General features: G+C 35.0%; 1 protein-coding gene across 1 annotated transcript; it reads left to right on the top strand.

The window, feature by feature from the left end:
• The first annotated feature begins 1757 nt into the window (after positions 1-1757).
• Positions 1758-13361, top strand: LOC148939606 (kelch-like protein 6). Its single transcript, XM_089106987.1, has 2 exons — positions 1758-1850; positions 12460-13361. The coding sequence occupies exon 2, from the start codon at positions 12495-12497 to the stop codon at positions 13269-13271; it is 777 nt and encodes a 258-aa protein (XP_088963113.1). The 5' UTR covers positions 1758-1850; positions 12460-12494; the 3' UTR covers positions 13272-13361.
• Positions 13362-22057: the final 8696 nt, after the last annotated feature.

Below are 22057 nucleotides of genomic sequence, written 5' to 3' on the forward strand. Positions count from 1 at the left end.
AAATTTTTTATATGCTTTCACTTTTATAACTTTAAGAAAACAAAAATTAATTAAGATTTTAAGGAATCTATATGAGGATATGTATATTGAACTTACAATACGCTTTTTTTCAGTAAATTCATTTGAACTTGTGTCGAGGGAGTACAAATTATATTCTGGCTTTTAAAAAGCATAAGGCTTAAAGCCCTACTCTTATTAATTTCTGCTGATTTTAAGTTTGACTTATTTTAATTTCTGTTTGTTTTGGGTTTCCTTTTTTTTTACTGATTTGTGGTAGTTGTATGCTTGGTAGATTATTTGATTCTAATTTTGTTCATTTTTGGTTTAATGGAGTTCTTTACTTTCTTTTGAAAAAAAATATTTCGTGCAAAAAGTTTCTTTGATTAATCACACTTACGGATGGTAGAATTGATAAAAATCACGTAGATATGAGTTATAGCTTTCAAATGAACCGTTAAACGTCACTCTAAAAAGTTCTGGTAGCACAGTAGCCCTAGCTTTACCACTTAAGACAAGGAACCCAAAATGCCGTTTATTATTGCCATTTGGAACTTGCTGATGGCGAAATTTATAGGAAGGAAGGACGTATATATCAGCAATATCTTTTATATGAGCTACAAAAAATTTGTCTAAGATACAGCTGCAAAAAATAATATGATAATTATCATATTATATTATGAGCTCATAAAATAATATGAGGTGCGAAAAATTCACCGGTAGGCATACCTTCCCCCCCCCCCTAAACCCCAAAAAATAACAGTTTAAATATCTTATACGCAATGAAAACCACGCTCTGCATTCCATTACTTTATAGCCGTGTTTTGAATTAACTCGTCAAAAACGGGATTTTCATGACTGGTTTCCTTGTAACTGCCCATATTATGCCCAAGTACCTAAATTACTTAGTGAGAAGCACCAGCCACCGTCCTATTGATTTCTTTTCAAAGTTTGTGGATTGATTTGACCTCTTTGAAGGAGGTCGATGATTCAGTAAAATTCAACTTTAGCTACTTTTGGCTATCTTGGAAAGGGGTTAGGTTAGGAAAATGACTTTCAGGGATGGGTCTACAGGCTAAATAATGTCCCAGGAAGGTATTTTCAAGTACCTACCTCCACTCCTTCTCTCTCTAGAGGATCCAGACCTTTCCAATTTATAAGGCTTTCAGATAGGCTACGCAAATATATTTCCTAAATCTTGAAAAAAAAACATTGGGTACTTATTTAGAAGCCGGTAAACACGCGAAAATTGAAGTTTGGTTAATGCTAAGGAAATAAAACAAAGTATGATAAATATAATAGTTTAGAAGCGAACTTTGGCTATATATTTGCCCAGTTGGAGGGGGGGTAAAGCATAGCATATATTAAATACCTAACCTAAATAAACCTATTCTAACCTAACCTAGGTGCCTTTTTTGCCGCTTCAACCTCAAAAAACTAAAGTTTAAATATTTGTCATGGAGTAACCAATACCTCACTTGGCAATGAAAACCTGCTTTTTAAGTAGTTACCCGTTGGTCCCCAAGTCTTCAATTAATTGTATTTCTTTCCCTCCTAACCTGCTATAAAGTAAACTGGGCAAGAATCTTTGAAAAGGCCTAGTGTATGCCCCTTGTGAGTGGTTAACCCCTGAATTGACACATAGTTGAAAAGTTGTTCATTTTATCTTATCCACCCTATTTTCCTCGAATTTCGAACCTTCAACACAGATAAGAACAAGATACATTTTATTCGGTTGAATCGGTTTTAGTCTAGATAATGCATCAGCAACAGAATTGCAGACATACAATTTTTTCAGTCGAATTGTTGCAGTTGAAAGACAAGTTTAACTTAATCAAGTTGTGGTAACAAAAGTAAGTAAATTCTATTTTTGTGGGAAATATGTTTTGAAATCTGCTGGGAAAGCTTAAAAATCAATAGTTTATAAACAAATTTGGGCTTTATATTTGCACATTAGGGGGGGGGGGGTTTAAAGCATTGCAGAGGCTAGCCTATATTAAATACGTAACCTTGGTAAATTTTTCGCAGTTCATATTATTGACTTACAAATAAAGTAAACATGCCACTCGATGCCCTTTTTTATGCTCTTTCCAAATATAATAATCATTAGGTCAGAAATGAATTTACTCCACCCCTATATATACCAATTCAAAAATGATTAGGCCCTAGGATTATATTTGAAAAGAGCATAAAAAAGGCATGGATTTGGCATGTTTACTTTATTCGTAAGTCAATAATATGAGCTGCGAAAAATTCACCGGTAGGCCTACCTTCCCCCCTCCCCTAAACCCCAAAAAATAACAGTTTAAATATCGTATACGCAATGAAAACCACGCTATGCATGCCATTACTTTATAGCCGTGTTTTGAATTAACTCGTCAAAAACGGGTTTTTCGTGACTGGTTTCCTTGTAACTGCCCATATTATGCCCAAGTACCTAAATTACTTAGTGAGAAGCACCAGCCACCGTCCTATTGATTTCTTTTCAAAGTTTGTGGATTGATTTGACCTCTTTGAAGGAGGTCGATGATTCAGTAAAATTCAACTTTAGCTACTTTTGGCTATCTTGGAAAGGGGTTAGGTTAGGAAAATGACTTTCAGGGATGGGTCTGCAGGCTAAATTATGTCCCAGGAAGGTATTTTTAAGTACCTACCTCCACTCCTTCTCCCTCTAGAGGATCCTGACGTTTTCAATTTATAAGGCTTTCAGATAGGCTACGCAAATATATTTCCTAAATCTTGAAAAAAAACATTGGGTACTTATTTAGTAGCCGGTAAACACGGGAAAATTGAAGTTTGGTTAATGCTAAGGAAATAAAACAAAGTATGATAAATATAATAGTTTAGAAGCGAACTTTGGCTATATATTTGCCCATTTGGAGGGGGGGTAAAGCATAGCATATATTAAATACCTAACCTAAATAAACCTATTCTAACCTAACCTATCCTAGGTGCCTTTTTTGCTGCTTCAACCTAAAAAAACAAGTTTAAATATTTTTCATGGAGTAACCAATACCTCACTAGGCAGTGAAAACCTGTTTTTTAAATAGTATCTTTGAGATTCTAGATGCGGTTCTTCTCGCGTGTATACCAACTACTAAATAAGCACCAAACATTGATATGGCTTAAAATTATACTCAAATTACAGGAATTGCATTTTCAGAACTAAAGCCAGAGAAAAAGATACTGAAAACGGAAAATTAAGGTAAAATGTTGTTTTGTCAGAATCTCAATAGCCTAGGTATTAGACTGTCATGTAGGCAAATTTCATGACCCTCTAAATAGCCGCTAGGGCTATTATTGAGCCTTCAATGGTTTCTGTCAAATCTTATAAACGTTGTTGTTCGTGATAATCTGCAACTGTTACCTGTGGGGAGGGACGGACACAAAATTAATGTTTTGGATTGATACCCAGAAAAATTAGGCTCCATTGCTAGGGTTGTAAACCCGGTAAATATCTACCAAATCATATTATTGAGTTACGAATAAAGTGATCATAGGCCTACCACTCAATGCCTTTTTTTATGTTCCTTATAAATATAATAATCATTATTGTTCGCAATAAAATTTTGCCCCCACCCCTAGGCTATCTATACAAGTTAAAGGTCTCTATTTGTGCAGTGGGAAGTTTAAAATCCCCCCACCCCTAATGTGCAAATATATACCCAGAATTGGTATATATAGGGGTTGGGGCTAAAATTCATTTCTGACAAAAATGATTATTATATTTGTAAAGAGCATAAAAAAAGGCACCGAGTGGTATATACACTTTAGTTGTAACTCAATAAAATGATTTGGTTAATATTTATCGTAAACCCCTCCACTGTGTGATTACTAAGATCTTTGACCTTCTGGAGGTGGGAATAATTGCTCCTAAGACTAGCCCTGGGATCCGTCCTTGCCTTAGGGTCATAGTTGCTGCAAGCCTGCAACGCTCAATGAAGGCACCAAAGGTCGAATAAGAACTGAAAATAAGAGATTGCATAAAAAACTGCCTGGTGAAAAAAAAAAAATCGCCATCTGACACTGAATCAGGAATGGTAACTATTATTTCGGGTCGTCTTAAAAGTAAAAGTTTATTGCGAAAAGAAATTTTTGATGATTTAAAAAAAAACTGGAAACCCCTCGAAAATGGCGTCAGTTCAAAATGAAAAGTGTACCATTGGAATCAGCATGGTTGAAAACATTGCGCAGGGAGATTACAGTCCCCCTCCATGAACAACAAGGAAAATCATTTTTGTATCGGTAGCACTGATCGGTCTCCTTTTATTTTCTTTTTTTTCTTTTTTCAAAAGGCCTAGCAGGTCACCAGAACATCATAAGAGAGTTGTTTAATGGCTCATTTGGACAGAAATTAAATTTGTTAGTGTCTTTTAAGTGACCGAAAAGATTGAAGGGCAACTAGCATCTCTCCCTAAAGGCCCCGCCCCCCAAATTCGTCCTACAAAAATTTTCGAGATAGCCGTTTTGTTTAACATAGTTCAAAGGTCCAATATATATGGTTTTGATGATGATATGACCCTCCATAGTCCCTGGGGAAGGGCTATACGTGGTATCGGGTGTATCGGTAGCGAACCACAGCCCATAATCAAGTTAAAAAAAACGTCTTGAAAACTTGAAAGAGAAATTTATGGTGATTTGGAAAAAAAGTTTGACACCCCTTGAAAATGGCGTCAGATCAAAATTAAAATCTACCATTGAAATCAGCACGGTCAAAAGCCTAGTTTTGGGTAATTACAACCCCCCTTCCTGAACAACTAGGAAAACTCCTTTTTTTTGCATGTGTGGCACTGATCAGTCTCCCGTTTTTTTGTTGTTTTTTTTTTCTAGCAGGGCGAGGGGGTGACTAGAGCCTCATAGAGAGATGTATAATAACTCTTTCGAACAGAAATTAAATTTGCTAGTGCCTTTTTTGAGTGACCGAAAAGACTGGAGGGCAACTAGCCCTCCTCCTTAAAGGCCCCCTTCCCCAAAGTCATTCGGTATGAGCGTATTGTTATTGGGTGTATTGTTACCGCAGATATCTAGACAGATTTTTAATAGCTCATATATAAGATATTTCTCATATTTACGTCCAGTGGCGTAATTTCGTCAAATTCCTTGGAGAGGGGCAAAGTTGGGGCCAATTTTTTCAAATAAATTGAAAATGACAATGAAAACTGAAAAATGAGCCATATATTACCATAAAGGCATAGATATACTGAAGAAAACTGACCTCTTTCTCTGGATACTTGATTTATGTAGGCTTATCTTAGTTTTGACAAGATTTTTGGAAGAAACTAAATTTCAGCTGGGGAGCAAAATGAGGTTGGGGGGGGGGAGACCTGGGTCTGGAGGGGGTAGTTGACCCTGCCCCTGCTCCATAACCAATTACGCCCCTTTTTACGTCCTTCCTATAAATTCCACCATCAGCAAGCTCCAAATCATAGGCAGCGCAATCACGCTGCCTAAGTAAAGAACGATGTTGGCACAATGTATTATTTTTTTTCCTTCGACCAAGGCACTTATTATCGAAAGAGTTGTCGTAGAAACTTCGAAAAGGGCCCACTCGATTGGAAATTAGAATGGGTAGTGCCCTTTTTAATAGTCGAAAGTGATTAGAAGGCAACTAAAACCCCTTCCACGCCCACCATTTCCCCAAACACATCCAATAAAAATTTTGAGATAGCAATTTTGTTCAACGTAGTTAATTTCCAGATAGCAATTATGTTTTTGAGGAGGACACTCCTCCCATAGCACTCAGGGCAAGGGCTTTTTAGTTATGTCCTGGGTGCATATAAGGTTTTTATAGAAAGCTATATCGTAGAAACTTCAAAAAGTGCTCATTCGATTGGAAATTCAAAGGGCTGGTGTCCTTTTTAATCGTCGAAAGCGATTGGAGGGCAACTAACCCCCTTTCACTCCCACCTTTTCCCTAAACACATTCAATCGAAATTTTGAGATAGACATTTTGCTCAACGTGTTGAAAGTTCTGAAAATTAGGTCTTTGCCAGCGTTGTCGTAGAAACTTCAAAAAACTCATTCAATTGTGAATTGAGAGGGCTAATGCCCTTATTAATAGTTTAAAGTGATCAGAGGGCGAATGCTCCCCCCCCCCTACGCTCATCATTTCCCTAAGCACTTCCGATCAACATTTTGATATAGTTATTTTATTGAACGTAGGTAAAGGGTCTGGAAAGTGTGTTTTTGAATATGACAACCCCCTCACAATCCTCAGGGCTAAGGTTGTAATTTATACCCTTGTGGCATATAATGTTTTTTATAGAAAATTTTGTCGTAAAAAATTCAAAAAGGGCTCTTTCCTTTTGGAAATTGAGAGGGATATTGTTCTTTTTAATAGTCGAAAGTAATCGAAGGGAGAATGCCCCCCCCACGCCCACCATTTCTGAGCAATATTTTGATATGGCCACTTTGTTCAACGTAGTTGAAAGGTCTGAAAATTATGACAAGGGTCGTAAGTTATGCCTTTGGGTCATATAAGGTTTTTATAGAAAGTTTTGTCGTAGTAGCTTCAAAAAGGGCTCATTCGATTGGAAATTGAGAGACTAGTGCCTTTTTTATTTGTCGAAAGTGATCAGAGGGCAAAATTTTGATACATCCAATTTTGTTCAGCCCATCAGAACGATCTGGAAATTATGTCTTTGAGGATAACAAATCCTCCCTGCCCTAAGGGCAAGGGTCGTAAGTTGGGCCCTTAGGACAAATAAGGTCAGGATAGAAAATGGGGTTATATAAACTTCGGAGGGGGCTCGTTGGACAGGTTATCAGACACTCAAGTTCTGTCCTTGAGAGCCAATGTGATCTGAGTGTAGCTACCCCTCCACCTTACAAACGTCGTATTGTCCCGAAATGCGTCTATTAGAAATTTTGAGATAGCCATTCTATTCAAAATAGTCTAAATATCATATAACAAGGCTTTTGGGGTTGAAACAAACCCCAGAGATTAGGGGCAAGGGTTGTAAGTCATGCCCAGGGGGGGGTATTTAAAGTTTTTTATGGAAGGGATGGTTGTTTAACTTCAGAAGGGGCTCAGTCTTTCTCCCTGAAAAAGACTATGTCAATATAAAACGAACAGAAATTTATCAAAAAACTTTTTGCACAAAATAAGTTTTTCTGAAAAAAAGTAAAGAACTCCATTAAACCAAAAATGAATAAAAATAGAATCAAATAATCTACCAATCATACAACTACCACAAATCCGTATCAATAAATAAATGAACCCAAAACAAACAGCAATTAAAATAAGTTAAACTCTAAACGAGCAGAAATTAATCTGAGTAGGGTTCTAAATCCTATGCTTTCTAAAAGCCAGAATATAATCTGTACTTTACTGAAAAAAATCTTTTAAATATTTTCACTTTTATAACTTTAAGAAATCAAAAATTAATTAAGATTTTAAGGAATAAATATCAGTATATTAAACTGACAATGCACATTTTATTCATTAAATTCATTTGAATTTTTTCAGTAAAGTAAAAATTATATTCTGGCTTTTAAATAAGATTTTTGGCAGAAACTTAAATTTCAGCTAAGGGGCAAAATGAGATCGGGGGGGGGGTAAACCTGGGTCTTGAGGGGGTTGTTGCGCCCTCGACCCCTGATCCATAACCAATTACGCCCCTTTTACGTCCTTGCTATAAATTCCACCATCAGCAAGTTCTAAATAGCACTAAAAGCGGCACTTTTGGTGCCATGTTTCAAGTGGAAAAGCTGGGGCTAGTGGGCCTAGTGGACCAGAACTTTTAGATTGACGTTTAATGGCTCATTTGAAAGCTATTGCTCATATCTACATGATGTTTATCAATTCTATCATCCGTAAGTAAGATATAGCACAAAAAGCAATACTTTTGATGTCAACTTCTGAAGTAGAAAAGCTTGGAAGTATAAAACGATATCTTCATTATAATAATTATGGTCCAAAGCCTTAACCGGAGGTGTTCAAGAATACCTTACGTATGTTCCTCCTCCAGTCCCCATTAATAAGCAACGCAATTAAGGTACAAGCACTAATAGGTCAAATTAGATTATTAGAGGCGTGGTTCTGTTGGTACAGCTTTCAACTTCGAATTAAAAGATCTTAAGCCGAACTGGCCAGCCATGACAAAAAAAAACAACAAAGAGAAAAAACTCAATAAAAAAAATCGACAAACGAGACTACGGCCAGTGGAGAGAAAAGACGAAATTTTTTAAAACAACGTGGATATTTCTCCTGTATAAAAACAAGCGTCTTCAGCACAAGAGAAACACAAGAAGAACAAGATAAAAGAAACTAAAATAAATAAAACCACCACCAATAAAATACAATTGGCGCAACTAATCCACTCAGGAAAAGAAGCTAACAGTTACTTCAGTAAGAACACCAAAGCAACTGAGGTAAAAATATAAGAAATTGAAATTAAGTTAATTATTCTGTTGCGAAATAATACTTTTGTTGGCTGTTACTGAAGCAAATCCTTATGGTCTAGTAGGTAAAATGGTCCCCTGGTGATTAGTTAACACTAATTCCCATATTGACTGTTGATTCACTTTTCAAAAGATTATCATAAATTGAGCCTATATTTAAATATTCTGTGTCCCTATTTGTAGAAAGATTAGCAAACATGTTTTTCAATCTCTATAGCCTCCCTCGCCCATTGAGCAAAACCCTTATCATTTGAAATTGTTAAGGCCTCATCAAATTGTACAAAATGATTGGGTTGAAAGAAGATCTGCTCTGCTGACACTGAAACAAGAGTTTCCGGAGGCTTGCTTAATTGAAGGTTTTTTTCTATTGAATTGCGATGCTCAATACATCTTTCAAAACATTGTTGGTGAGTTCTACCAATATAGAACTTCCCACAAGAACACTACAAATGCGTAAATTTAACATTAATACATGCTTTCAGTCGTTGAGACCGATGGGTAATTTTTTTTAATTCTGAGAAAGATTTAACCCGAGAAATATAGTAAGTGGGGTGAAATTTATTAAAAATCTATTCATAGATTTTTAATACGTATATTAGCTGGTTCGCCCCCTATTCAATACCTTGGTCTTGAAGCTAAAGTTCGAATTTTGTTCCAATTCTTTAAAAATGACCCCTTAATCACAAAGGCCGTTAATTAGAATAAATAGCTCTTATGAAGTACTAAAAAATCTTTGGCTTAAAGAGCGAGGTATTGACTAAGATAAGATAAGATTTATTCATAATCAATTAATCATACAAGAAAACACATTGTGCTAATCCCCCAAAGGCTCCTAGGCCTGTGATAGAGGGGAATACACACCGTTTAAATCAAACACTAAATCAATAGAAAAACATTAAAATAGGCATACATTGAAAAATCCAATCAATACATACAATCCAACCACAACACTCCTAACCCCCCTCGAAAGGCTCCATGGCCAGGGATACAAGGGGGAATGAGAGAAAAAAAAAGAAAAAAAAGAAAATACAATATATCCAAACAACCTTAAAAAAGAAATCAATCGCCAAACAACATATAAAAATAAAGAGACCATACCTGAGGCCTGGGAGTCATAGCGCAGAGAAGACCACCATAAAACAAAGGGGGTGAAACCAATCATATAAGTAATATTTTCTGTTCGTTTTAAGTTTTGATGTTGCTCCTTACTCTCAGTTGAAAAACTTGTTTTTTTTAATTTAATTTCTGATCTTTTTCTTTAATAATGATGGGAAATCCGCCGCCCCCTTCATAGCAATGTCCCTTTCCCATGAAAAATTCCTTCATGGAAAGATCCTCCTATATAACCCCCGACCCACCCCCACTTACCAGAAAAAATCCCCCCTGAAAACGTCTGTATACTTCCCAATAACCAATACTATATGTTAACTTTGGGTAAAGTTCATAACTTTCAGCCCTCCCCCCGGGGACTTCGGGGGATTAAGTCATCCTAATAGACATAGTTATCATATTTTCGACCATGCTGAACAAAATGGCTATCTAAAAATTTTGATCGGGTGACTTTGAGAAAAAATGAGCGTGGGAGGGGGCCTAGTTGCCTTCCATTTGTTTTAGTCACTTAGAAAGGGCACTAGAACTTTTAATTTCCGTTCCTATTAGCCCTCCCACGATATTTTAGGACCACTGGGTCGTTACGATCACCCCTGGGAAAAAAAACACAAAAAAACAAATAAACACGCGTCCGTGATCTTTCTTCTGGCAAAATGCAAAATTCCACATTTTTGTAGATAGGTGCTTGAAACCTCTACAGTTGGATTCTCATACGCTGAATGAATATGATGGTGTGATTTTCATTGAGGTTCTATAACTTCTATGGGTTTTTTCCCTTTTTTTCGAAAAACAGCCAAATTTTCTCAGGTGTGTAACTTTTGATGGGTAAGACTAAACTTAATAAAACTTATATATTTGAAATCAGCATAAAAATCTAATTCTTTTTATGTGTCTATAGGTATCAAAATTCCGTTTTTTAGAGTTTCGGTTACCATTGAGCCGGGTCGCCTCTTACTTACAGTTCGTTGTGATTAAATTTAATTTTTTTAAACAAAGAATTAAAGATCTATTATTTTTTTACAAAAATAAACGACGCTATGTTTGGATTCTTGTTTTCATTCTAAACTTATTTTTTCCTTCAATTCATGTACAGGCTCTTAGTTCAGCTCGTTGAGGTGTCTTATCTTCCCTAGATTGGAGGTGATTAGAAATTATATAAATAACCAAATTTTCAACTGAAACTAAGGACCAACACTAAAGCTTAATACGAACAGAAATTATTCCGTATAAAAATAAGGCCATAGCAGTGGTTTCTAAATTGAATTTGAATCAAAAACAAGCATAGATTAATTTAAAAAAAGCAGTTTTTCCGAGGGAAATAAAGAGTGGAGTTGAAACTTAAAACGAACAAAAATTATTACTTCACAGCCTATCTAACATATATCAATAAAACTAATGCAAATCAATCAACTGGTGATATTTTTTCCTTATTTTGTGTCACAACTTAAACTCTTACATGTCTAGGAATGCAGAAAACTAGCGCTTTACTGAAAACACAAAAGAATATAGGAGTTTTTGGTACGGTAAAAAAGAATTTTATAAGGACACTTTTAACAGTATAAAATTAAAGCATTTTTAGATTTTTGCTTCATTTATTTTTATTTCTTTTAATTTGGCATCACTTCTGCACAATGAGTTCAGTTCAATGAATGTCGTTTTGGATCTGAAAAGGCTATTTCATGATTATTTTGTAGACAAGTTCGAAGTGTCACAACAGACTCGCTTTAGAATTTGTATCACAACTTAAAATTATCCGTTTTTTAGAGAGAAATAACTGGATTTCCAGAGTACATATTATGGTTGGTATGTTCTTCATTTCGAGTAATACTATGTGAGACCAAGATGTTACCTGATAAATCAATCCATTATTTTATGTGTAATGTAATGACTTTAAACTTATGATTTTTATGTCAATAGTTTTTAAGATAATTTTAATTGTATACTGAAAGTTACTGATATCACAGCTCCTGTAGGACTGTGAAAACCGTTATAGATTAGTTTGCTGTTGTGAGGATAAACTTCTAAATCAATATTCTTGTTTTTTATACCTGGCTTTTGTGTTTTCAGTAAAGCGCTAGTTTTTTGTAATCCTACAAACATAGGAAAATATCACCAGTTGATTTGTTTGCATTAGTTTTTATTTTTATATATTAGATAGGATGTGAAGCAATAATTTTTCTTCGTTTTAAGTTTTAACTTGGCTCTTAACCTCCCTCGGAAAAACTTTGTTTTTTTTTAAATTAATTTAATCTAAAGCCGCTATAATTACCGTACTCATTCACATCACCTTTCTTAAGAAGAAAGGTGATAGTTAAAAACTCGAAGATTTTTTAACTACAGTTTGGCTGAAATTGCCAAATATTTGCCATTTTTCCAAATCATTTTCATAATCTTGAGTGATTTTATCTTTAGTTTAGAATTCATTATATCACAAAGAATCTTAACCCACATCATCAACACCTTCAGCCTTGTTATTTCCAATCCTTTTAGTGCTGTCTTTAACTTATCCCCTTTTCTGTCTACCGAGCTTGAAGTGTTTTCGCTAGCATTCCAAACTTTCCTCCCTGAGACATCTTCTGGTGGATAAAACCATATGTCTACAAGGGGTCTTTTTGTGCATGAAGTTTTTTGTTCATGGGATCGTTTCGTACTTGTAGCTTTTTTAGAAATGCCTTGGACTTGCAAATGTCCATCATTCAGTGACGTACGACTATGACTTATAATTTGCACATTTTGGGCATAAAGTGATCTGAATTCTACCTTGGATACCTTGGTGCCCAGACCAAGAACAATAGTTTGATTCATCATCATGAACCCCACTCCTTGCCTACCCAACCCTTCCAACCCTAAGACATCTCACAACCTCAGAATACTTCCAACCTCCTGTACACTGTCTACCCTCCTCAGGATATTTTTAGGGACGTCAATTAAATAGTTTATATTTTTCAGGTGATCTCAGAGAGACGTATGAGATAAGATTTATCATGGCCCAAATGTTATCCTCTGTCAGTGCCAACTTGGACATGGATGATAATCCTATTGTTGCTATTCAGTGTGACAGGGGTACCGTTTCTGTCAAAAAGATTTTGTTGACCGAAACTAGTGATGTCTTCAAGACTATGTTTGCATCCAACATGCTGGAAAAGTACACAAATGTTGTTTCAGCAAAAGATATCAATTTTGACACCATGAAAACAATCATTGATTATTATCACAAAGGAGTTGTTACTGATATCCTTAACATTGACGAAATTGCGTTTTCTTATATTGTTGAGAAGTACAACTTTGTTGGAATCAAGGAAGCTTTGGCAGATATTCTGCTTGATAAATACAATAAAGAGGAAGACGTGGAAATTTTAAGGAAAATTTTTACGCCATACAATAGTCGCATTCAAAAAGCACTAGCTATAGCAGAGGTCGCTACTGTGATTGCACAAGGCAAAAAGAGCCCAAACTTCGTTACAAATCTTAATGCTCAGGATTTCTTAGAGCTATCTAAGTCCTGTTGTTCCATTCTGAGAGGTAATGATGCCCCGAAATGGGCCGAATATTTGAAAGTTTTTAAATCATGGGCCCATCAAAATTCAAGAGTAGAGTCTGTCGTCGTGTTGGAAATCGTTGGAATGATTGATATACGCAAATTTCCGGCCTCTGTTGTTCTCAAAATTAATCTATTGTTTCCGGCCTCTGTTGTTCACCGGTCGCTGTTGTTCTCAAAGCTAATTTTAGAAAAAACATTAAGATGCTGCAGCTGCTCTTAGTTTACTGATTTGTTTTACATTTATCTTTTTTTATATTCAATTATCATTTTATATGCATTTATATCCGAGAAATAAAAAGATTTCGGAATATGAGGGCACAAAGGTGCGAAAGGCTCGTTTTTAAGATATTAGAATTATTATTATTATTGTTTTATTATACGATAAGATTAAACAAAAATCAACTAAAATGTTTGCTGGTGCATAATCGATGATAATTTCAAACTAAAATTAAAAAAAGGAATATTTTCTAACCATAACATAGGTGATGCGTGGGTACTGTTCTAAAATTTTTTTTAAAAAACAGTTTTTGTGAAGTAAAGAGTCAAGTTGAAACTTTAAACGGACAAAAATTAGTACTTCACAGCCTATTTAATATATATTAATATAACTAGTACAAATAAACCAACTAATTATGTTTCCCTATGCTTTTGTGATTATAAAAAACTAGCGCTTTACTGAAAACACAAAATTCAAGCAAAAACAACAGGATTACTTAATTAAGAGTAAAAAGAAAACATTAAGCCTAAAAACACTAAACAAATCTATCAAGTTTTTCTTAGTCTCACACCAGTTGTCACATTAGTAACTTTCAGTATACACTTAAAATTATCCTAAAAACATAGACGTAAAACTATGAATTTTTTAATAACCGCGAAGTAATTGAACAGCATAAAGAAATATTAGATTAATTTACCAAGCAGCATTTTGCTCTCACAAGCTATAATACCGATAGTGGGTAATATACAGTCTTAAATTATAAGAAATATGCTTTAGCATCACTTGAAATGAAGATCAAATATGACATAATATGATCTCTGGAAGTCCGATTATTTCTCTCTATACAAGAGTAAATTTCAAGCTATGATAGAAATTCTAAAGCTAGTCTATAGTCCTAATACTAGCAAGATTGTCTTAATTTGAACTTGTCCTTTTATCATCATGACATGTCCATGACATGTCCTTTTAAGAACCAAAACGAGAGCCAGTCATTGAACTGAGCCATTGTGCAGAAGTGATACCAAATTAAATATAAAAAAATAAAGAAAATCCTAAAATGGATTGTTGCTTTATCTTAATATGGATTGATCCTAAAAGGGATTGATAATATTTTGATTCTATAAAAAATTTCCTTAATTGGTTTGCTTTTACTGTAACTAAACACTTAGATTTTCGTATGTTCTTCCCGAAGCATTAGTTTTGTATAATCCTAAAAGCACACAACAACGTAATGAGTTTGTGCATATGTACTACATTCATTAATTACACCAAACAGTCTGTGAAATGTGAGTTAATTATTTTATTACATTTATATTTTTATCTTCGTTCTTTGTTTCCCTCGGAAAAACTTTGTTTTTTTAAATTTATCTTCTGTTGTTTTTTTTATTAGAACTTTAGGCAGAAACAACACTATCATGATCCTCTATGTCTATACGGAATAATATATGTTTGGATTAAATTTTAGTGTCACTTCTTTGTTTCAGATGAAAACTTATTTTTAATATAATTTCTAATTATCACATATCTAGGGGAGATAAGACAGCTCTAAAAATACTGCAAACAACCTTGACAGCTAAAAAAAATTATAGTCATTCATATCCAAAACAATACATATTTTTCAGGAACGTCTGTTTTTCGATGAGCAAAAAGCTGTTTTTACTTGGCTGACACCGCCTGAAAAGCCATAATGAAGACAGGGCTTTATAAATCACCTACTGACTATCAGAAGCTAGAAGGCTACTGTAACAAAAGAAAGCTGTTTAAGGGCCCATTTAAAAGCGTATATCTATACTTAATCGCTTTTCATAAATTTGACTTGATAGCACATTCCCACAAAGTGCCTTTTCGGTTGTTTCTCCAACTTTTTTAAATGAATCAAGTGTCTTTTCCAATGAAACGACCAAAAAAAGGTGAATTCAGAACCTTGGCAGGAACAAAAAACTAAGGGGGCACAATAGACTCTTCGCCTCATTTACCACCGTTAGAACTAGCACACAGGCTTCATCACAGAGTGAAGTTTGAAGGTTCAATTCAAAACTGTTGATTAATCAAGCTTAATTTTTTGTAGATGTTTAGTTGAAAAGTCAAGACACTTGAGTAAGAAATATCTTCCAATCAGGAATACAGTGACTCGGACCTGAAGTGAAGATGATTCAAATCGAGGCACAAATAAAAGAAAGACTTCCCATCTTTTCTACCTCCAGAGGTGAACGGTTGCAATAATAATGCCACGAATCCTGTCTTCTGAATACCTTACTCATCAGATCTCATCAAATCTCTTGTTCGCCACCTCATCAAATCTGTGTGTTATAAAATTGAAAACTTTTGAAATAAATCTTTTGCTTGGAAAAAGTGCGACAAAATTGTTTTCAGCTTCACTACTTCGCTTAATCCCAATTTATAAAGTCTAAACGAAATACAAATACATTACCTGGCTTTTTAAGAAAAAAAAACATTGATATGGCTTAAAATTCTACTCAAATAAGAGGAATTTTATTTTTGGAACTAAACCCTGAGAAAAAGAAACTTATAAATTAAAATTAAGGTAAAATTCTGTTTTGTCAAAATTTCATTAAGTATAGACATGTCATGTAGGCAAATTTAAGGACCCTTTAGAGGGAGAAGGAGTGGAGGTAGGTACTTCAAAACACCTCCCAGGGACATACTTTGGTACTGATGTACTATCTGGAGCACATGCGCTAGATTATATAGGGAAGATACGGGTTTCTTTCGAAACGGGTTTCTTTCAATAGAGAGATGGATTGTAAAGCGTGGTTTGTTATTGGGTTTTCAATATTTAAAATATTTTTTGGGGGGGGGTTTAGGGGGAAAAAAGTACCTAGGTTTGGTTAGGTTAGGTATTTAATATATGCTCTGCTTTACCCCCACCCATCCCCCCACCCTAATCTGCAAATATATAGCCGATATTTGTTCCTAAACTCTTTTATTTTTATCCGATTTTATTTTACTTCATTAGCATCAACCAAACTTCATTTTTCTCGTGTGTTCCAGATAGTACCATACATAAGTATCTATACTTTAGCCTGTAGACCCATCCCTGGAAGTTTCATTTTCCTAACCTAACCCCTTTCCAAGATAGCTAAAAGTAGCTAAAGTAGAATTGATACTGTTCTATTAGCTGTAAGCCACGCAAGATAGATGATCAAAGAAACTAGTCAAACAGGTTCTGTCAACGGAGAATGGATTGCAAACAGTGGTTTCTAACTGCGTTTACAATATTTAAACTTTAGTTTTTGGGGGTTTAGGGGGGGAAGGTACCTTGGTTAGGTTACGTATTTAATAAATGCTATGCTTTACCCCCCTCCCCCCCCTAATTTTTTTTCATTAGCATTAACCAAACTTCACTTCTTGCATGTATTACAGCTAATAGAACAGTACCGTAGAATTTTACCAAACTTTTTTTTATTTATAAAAATGTACTGTCTTAAACGTTTTGGGAAATATAAGACACAAGTTATCAATATTAATAAACTAAACTGAATACTTACCTACCATCACAATCAGAATGTTTTCTCTCTCTGATCTGAATGCGCCCTAGGCAAAATCGTCACTTCGTCGTTTGAAGGTTTTAACATTAAATCTACTTCTGTATTATACGTTTGTAGGTAGTTGAAGATGACTTTTTGTTTGTCAAATTGATCTGAAATCATAAAATTCTAAAACAAAATAAGAGACAAATTAGGTCCTGGGAGGTGGTTTAGCTGCCCTCCAATTTTTACGGTCTCTTAAAAAAGGCACTAGAACAAAAAACAACAAATAGAAGCGCATCCGTGATCAGTCTTCTGACAAAAACATAAATTCCACGTTTGTGCAGATAGGAGATCATAACCCCCACAATAGCATTTTCTGATACGCTGAATCTGAAGGTCTGATTTACATTAGGATTTATTGACTTTTTGGGGGGTGTTTCTCTCTTTTTCGAAAATCAGGCTCCCTGTTTTCAAAATCCCTTTTTCTTCTGAGGCTTGGAGCATTTGGTGGGTAGATATTAAAGGTAATGAAATTTATATATTTGCAATCTGCATAAAAACCCAATTCTTATCAATTGTTATCAAAATTCCATTTTTTAGTTTCGGTTTCAATTGAGCTGAGTCGCTCCTTAATTACAGTTTAACACTATGAACTGTTTGATAACACTTATTGGGCTAACATCCTTTTTTTAAATTAATCCTGGAGCAAACCGGAGTTTTTGAAGCACGATTCATGCTATTAATAAAGTGTAGTATTTCTGAGTCCAGTAGAAATATGCGCCATTTTAGAAAATTCTCTTTTTGGGGGAAGCTTTTGATTCCTTTACGTGTACGTAAAGGTCTGAAATACCGTTTTCTTTATATATAACGTTCTTTCTTTGATAGCGTTTTCTTTTCTTCGATATATTTGCTTACTTGGTTATTCAGCGTAAGCAGCAAATTTATGGCAAATCCAGGGACGAATTTTTTCTGAAACGCTTTTTGGGTCTCATTACGAAAATGACGTTCATCGCAAAAACATAAGTTGTTCCCACAAAAGGATCTGTCGTTATTAATTAGAAAAAATTGAATTCAGAAAGCAATATATTTTCGCCGTTAGTAATGTTAAGTATAGGATAGCATCTTAAGAAATTTTCTACCTACAGAAACTCACAAAAATGTATTTAAAAAAGCGATTGTATAAGTTAAAAGATAATTATTGTACATAAATTTCTGCGTGTTACAGAAGGCGTTCTTATAGAAGGCGTTGTCGTAAAAACTTAAAAACAGGCTCATTCGATTGGAAATACGAAGGGCTAGTACCATTTTTAACAGTCGAGAGTGATTGGAGGGCAACTAACCCCCCCCTCCACTCGCATCATTCCCCCAAACACATCCAATTAAAATTTTTAGATAGTCATTTTGTTTAGCGTAGTTGATTTTCAGATGGAAAATACGTTTTCGAGGAGGACACTCCTCCACTACCCTCAGGGCCGGGGGTGTAATTTATGACCTGGGGGCTTATTAGGTTTTTATAGAAAGTGTTGCCTTAGAAACTTAAAAAAAGGCTCATTCGATTGGAAATTCAAAGGGCTAGTGCCCTTTTTAATAGTCGACAGTGATTGAAGGGCAACTAGCACTCCCCACGACCATCATTCATCCAAACACATCCAATCAAAATTTTGAGATAGCCACTTTGTTCAGCGTTGTTGATTTCCAGATAGAAAATATGTTTTTGAGGAGAACACAACCCTCAGGGCCAGAGTTTTAAGTTATGCCCTGGGGGCACACAAGGTTTTAATAGAAGGCGTTGTCGTAGAAAGTTCAAAAAATGCTCATTCAATTGGAAATTCAAAAGGCTAGTACTCTTTTTAATAGTCAAAAGGGATTGGTGATATTTTTCGTTGTTGTTGTTGTTTAGACCAGGGCACTTCGTATCGAAGGTGTTGTCGTGGGAACTTCGAAAGGGGCCCATTTGATTGAAAATAGAAAGGGCTGAGGCCCTTTTTAATATTCGAAAGTGATTGGAGGGTAACTAATCCCCCTTCCACCCTCCCATTTCCTTATTATGTTTGAAAAGTAAATGTTGCCTTAAGATTAAATCAAAATACAGTGTGATAATACTATGTCCCAATAAGGCATCTCAGCAGTTTGCCAAGAACGACTGAGGGTATTATGTTCAAACTTTCGGGGCTACTTCTGCTCTTGAAATTTAACCAAATCAAAATTGCGTAAGTGTATCCAAGCTATCAAAGAAAGTAAACAGATTTTTTTGCGAATGGTATCAAGTTTTCCATTACAGGTCAACTAGAGGAAGTATGAAACTAAATTAAACAGTACTATTTGTGTCCAGATTTTTAAAAGGGTGTATGTTGTTAAAAATTGCTGAAAATCTTTCTCCAGCATACAAATATCAGGCTAAACTATAAAGTCTTAAAAAAAGAAAAATTTAAAGTATTATTTTCTTTTTCCCTGAAAAAACTATGTCAATATAAAACGAACAGAAATTAATAAAAAAAAACTGTTTCCACAAAATAAGTTTTTCAAAGAAAAGTAAAGAACTCCATTAAATAAAAAATGAGCAAAAATAAAATTAAATAATCTACCAAGCGTGAAACTACCACAAATCAGCATCGATAAATAAATGAAACCCAAAACGAACAAAAATTACAATAAACAACCGAGTCAAACTCAAAACGAGCAGAAATTAACATAAGTTGGGCGCAAACCCCTATGCCTTCCCAAGGCCAGATCAAAATTTGCACTGAAAAAATACAAATGAATGCACATTGTCAGTTTATTATACATATACTGATATTTAGTAATCAAAATGTTAATATTATTTGATTTATTAAAGTTATAAAAGTAAAAACATATTGCTGTAAAAATATATTGCTGAAGTGCTTATTGGAAACCGCAGACACAATGCCTTTTGAGTTAGTTTTAAAGTAGCATTTAGTTATATAGTATGTTGGGCCAATTGTATATTTTGGGGGTTTGACATGCCCAATATCCCCAAAGACATAGTTGCTGGACCGTTCTACTATGCTGAACAAAATAGTTATCTCAAAATTTTGACTGGATGTGTTTGGGAAATAAATTGACTTGAGAGACGGGGTGATTGCCCTCCAATCTCTACTCTTAGAAAGAACTCTAGAACTTTTAATTTTGAATTGAATTAGCTTCTTTAAATGTTTCAATGATATTTCTTGCTATAATAGAGTAGTTTTTCCATGATATTGCTTATATGCTTTTGAAAACCTGCATGCATACAGTTTTTTCGTTTAATTGGAACTCCCCCTAAACGCTTCCTAAAAGTTTCACCTTAATACTCTGAGTGTCATTAGCTACCGTTACTGTAGTTGTAGTACTAAAAGTATACACATAGTGCCTTCTGGCTAGTTAAAAATCCCCCACAACTTATTCTTAAAGATCTAACTTAATAATAAAAATTGTTCTTGAGATATTGCTTTGTCACCTTTTGAAAGTCCAGATGCTCATAGTTTGTTTTTATTTAGTTCAACGTCCGCCTAAATATTTGTTATATTTGATTACTGAAGACATTGTTGTATTCTCTTTGGACTATTGGCTACAAAGTGACTATCCCACAATTTCGATTGAATTTGTTTGGGGAAAAGAGGATATCAGGGAGGAGGGGGGCTATTTTCTCTCCATCACGCTTGACTCTTAAAATGGAACTATAACTATGCATTTCCAATCAAATGAGCCTTCTCTAAAGTTCACAAGACCTCCTCTTCATAAAAACCTTGCATCCCCCGGGGAATAACTTAAAACCCTTACCCCAATACTCTGTGGGGGGTGGGTGTCATCTCCAAAATCCATGTTATGAGATCTTTGGAATATTTTTTAACAAATGGCTATCTTAAACTTTCTATCGGATGCGTTTGGAAAAATTTGACGTGGGAGGGTATAGCTGCCCTCCGATAAATTTGATTCTTAAAAATGGCTCTTCAACTTCTGATTTCCAATTGAATGAGACCCCTCCAAAGTACATACAACACACCGTTTGCATAAAAACCTTAAACGCCCTCGGGGTATACCTTATGACCCTTGCCCTTAGGACTGTGAGGGGGCTCTCAGTAGGGAAGCGGGTACCAGTATGAAGGGGAGTCCATATATGGGCATATAATACTGACAGAAGTTTACAACATTGCCGGATAAGAAAGGTACTATTTGGTACTTAAAGCACTATTTTCAAGGTCGATTTATTTTTCGTTGTTTCTATGTGTAATGACTCCGGGACGAAGTTTGCACATGCGCATTAACGGGAAGCGATGTATTTATCCACTCGAAGGGGAAGTGGCTTTGTGAGAAATTAATTACATAATTGACTAGGACAAGAGGGGAAGTAGATTTCTGAGAAATTGATTACATAATCGACTAGGGTAAGAGGGGAACTAGATTTCTGAGAAATTGATTACATAATATGACGGTGAATTATTGATCCACGAAAGGGGAACAGGATCACATGTCTCTTTCTAAACCAATCAGGGAGTCGGAAATATCCTCATTACGTCAGAATTTGCCCTTGAGATTTTGTATATAACGGACATGCGTTGTGCTTAAACTATCATAAAGTTTTAAGACACAATGGAACAAGCATCGGATATTATTGATTTGGAAACTCTGGCTACACCGATTTATAATGTGAGTTCTGTTTAGTAAATTTTCTTAGTTTATTTCCAAATAAAATCATTTTACATAGTCTCCCTCCAGTACATTCAAATTCAGTATATACCCCCTCTCCCATATTACAAACTCCTCTATATGATGTTTATACTCGATAGAAAGCGTAAAATACACTCTTTTACCATGTAAACCTCCCCCTCCCCCCTATTTACGACTTTAATTCTTTCATTGGAAATAATTCTGTATTTTACCTAGAAGTGACAGTCATCTTTTGTCAACCCTTAGCTTTTAAGCCGCTACGGTTTGACTTACAGATTTCCCGCAAAGATTTAAAACCTTAATTATTGCTTCCTGTCAAGTTTACATCCGGCTCTGCTAAATATACATGGATTTGCATTACAATGGGTTCACTGAAAAAGATACTTTTTGATCAAGTTAGCCAAATATCCTATTTCTCGTAAATTTTACTTTTTGCTTTACTGAAAAGGGAGAGAGGCTTTCTTCTGTAAAAAGGGGGATTGTTAAGAGGGGATGGGTGTTAGTTTCATGTAATATTCGTTTTCTATTTTGTGTCCTCAGTGTTTATATGGGGGGGGGGGCATTGCCTCGCTTCAAACACCTTCGTTGTAAGGTGAAAACAAACTGTTTCTTCGCGTGAAAAGTAAGGAT

Source organism: Artemia sp. Qi Xiang Cuo, chromosome 21 (genome assembly GCF_049724085.1).
Source record: "Artemia sp. Qi Xiang Cuo chromosome 21, ASM4972408v1, whole genome shotgun sequence".
NCBI lineage: Eukaryota > Metazoa > Arthropoda > Branchiopoda > Anostraca > Artemiidae > Artemia > Artemia sp. Qi Xiang Cuo.

Coding starts and splice junctions, on each gene's coding strand:
- LOC148939606 (XM_089106987.1), top strand. CDS start 12,495: ATGGCCCAAATGTTATCCTCTGTCAGTGCCAACTTGGACATGGATGAT.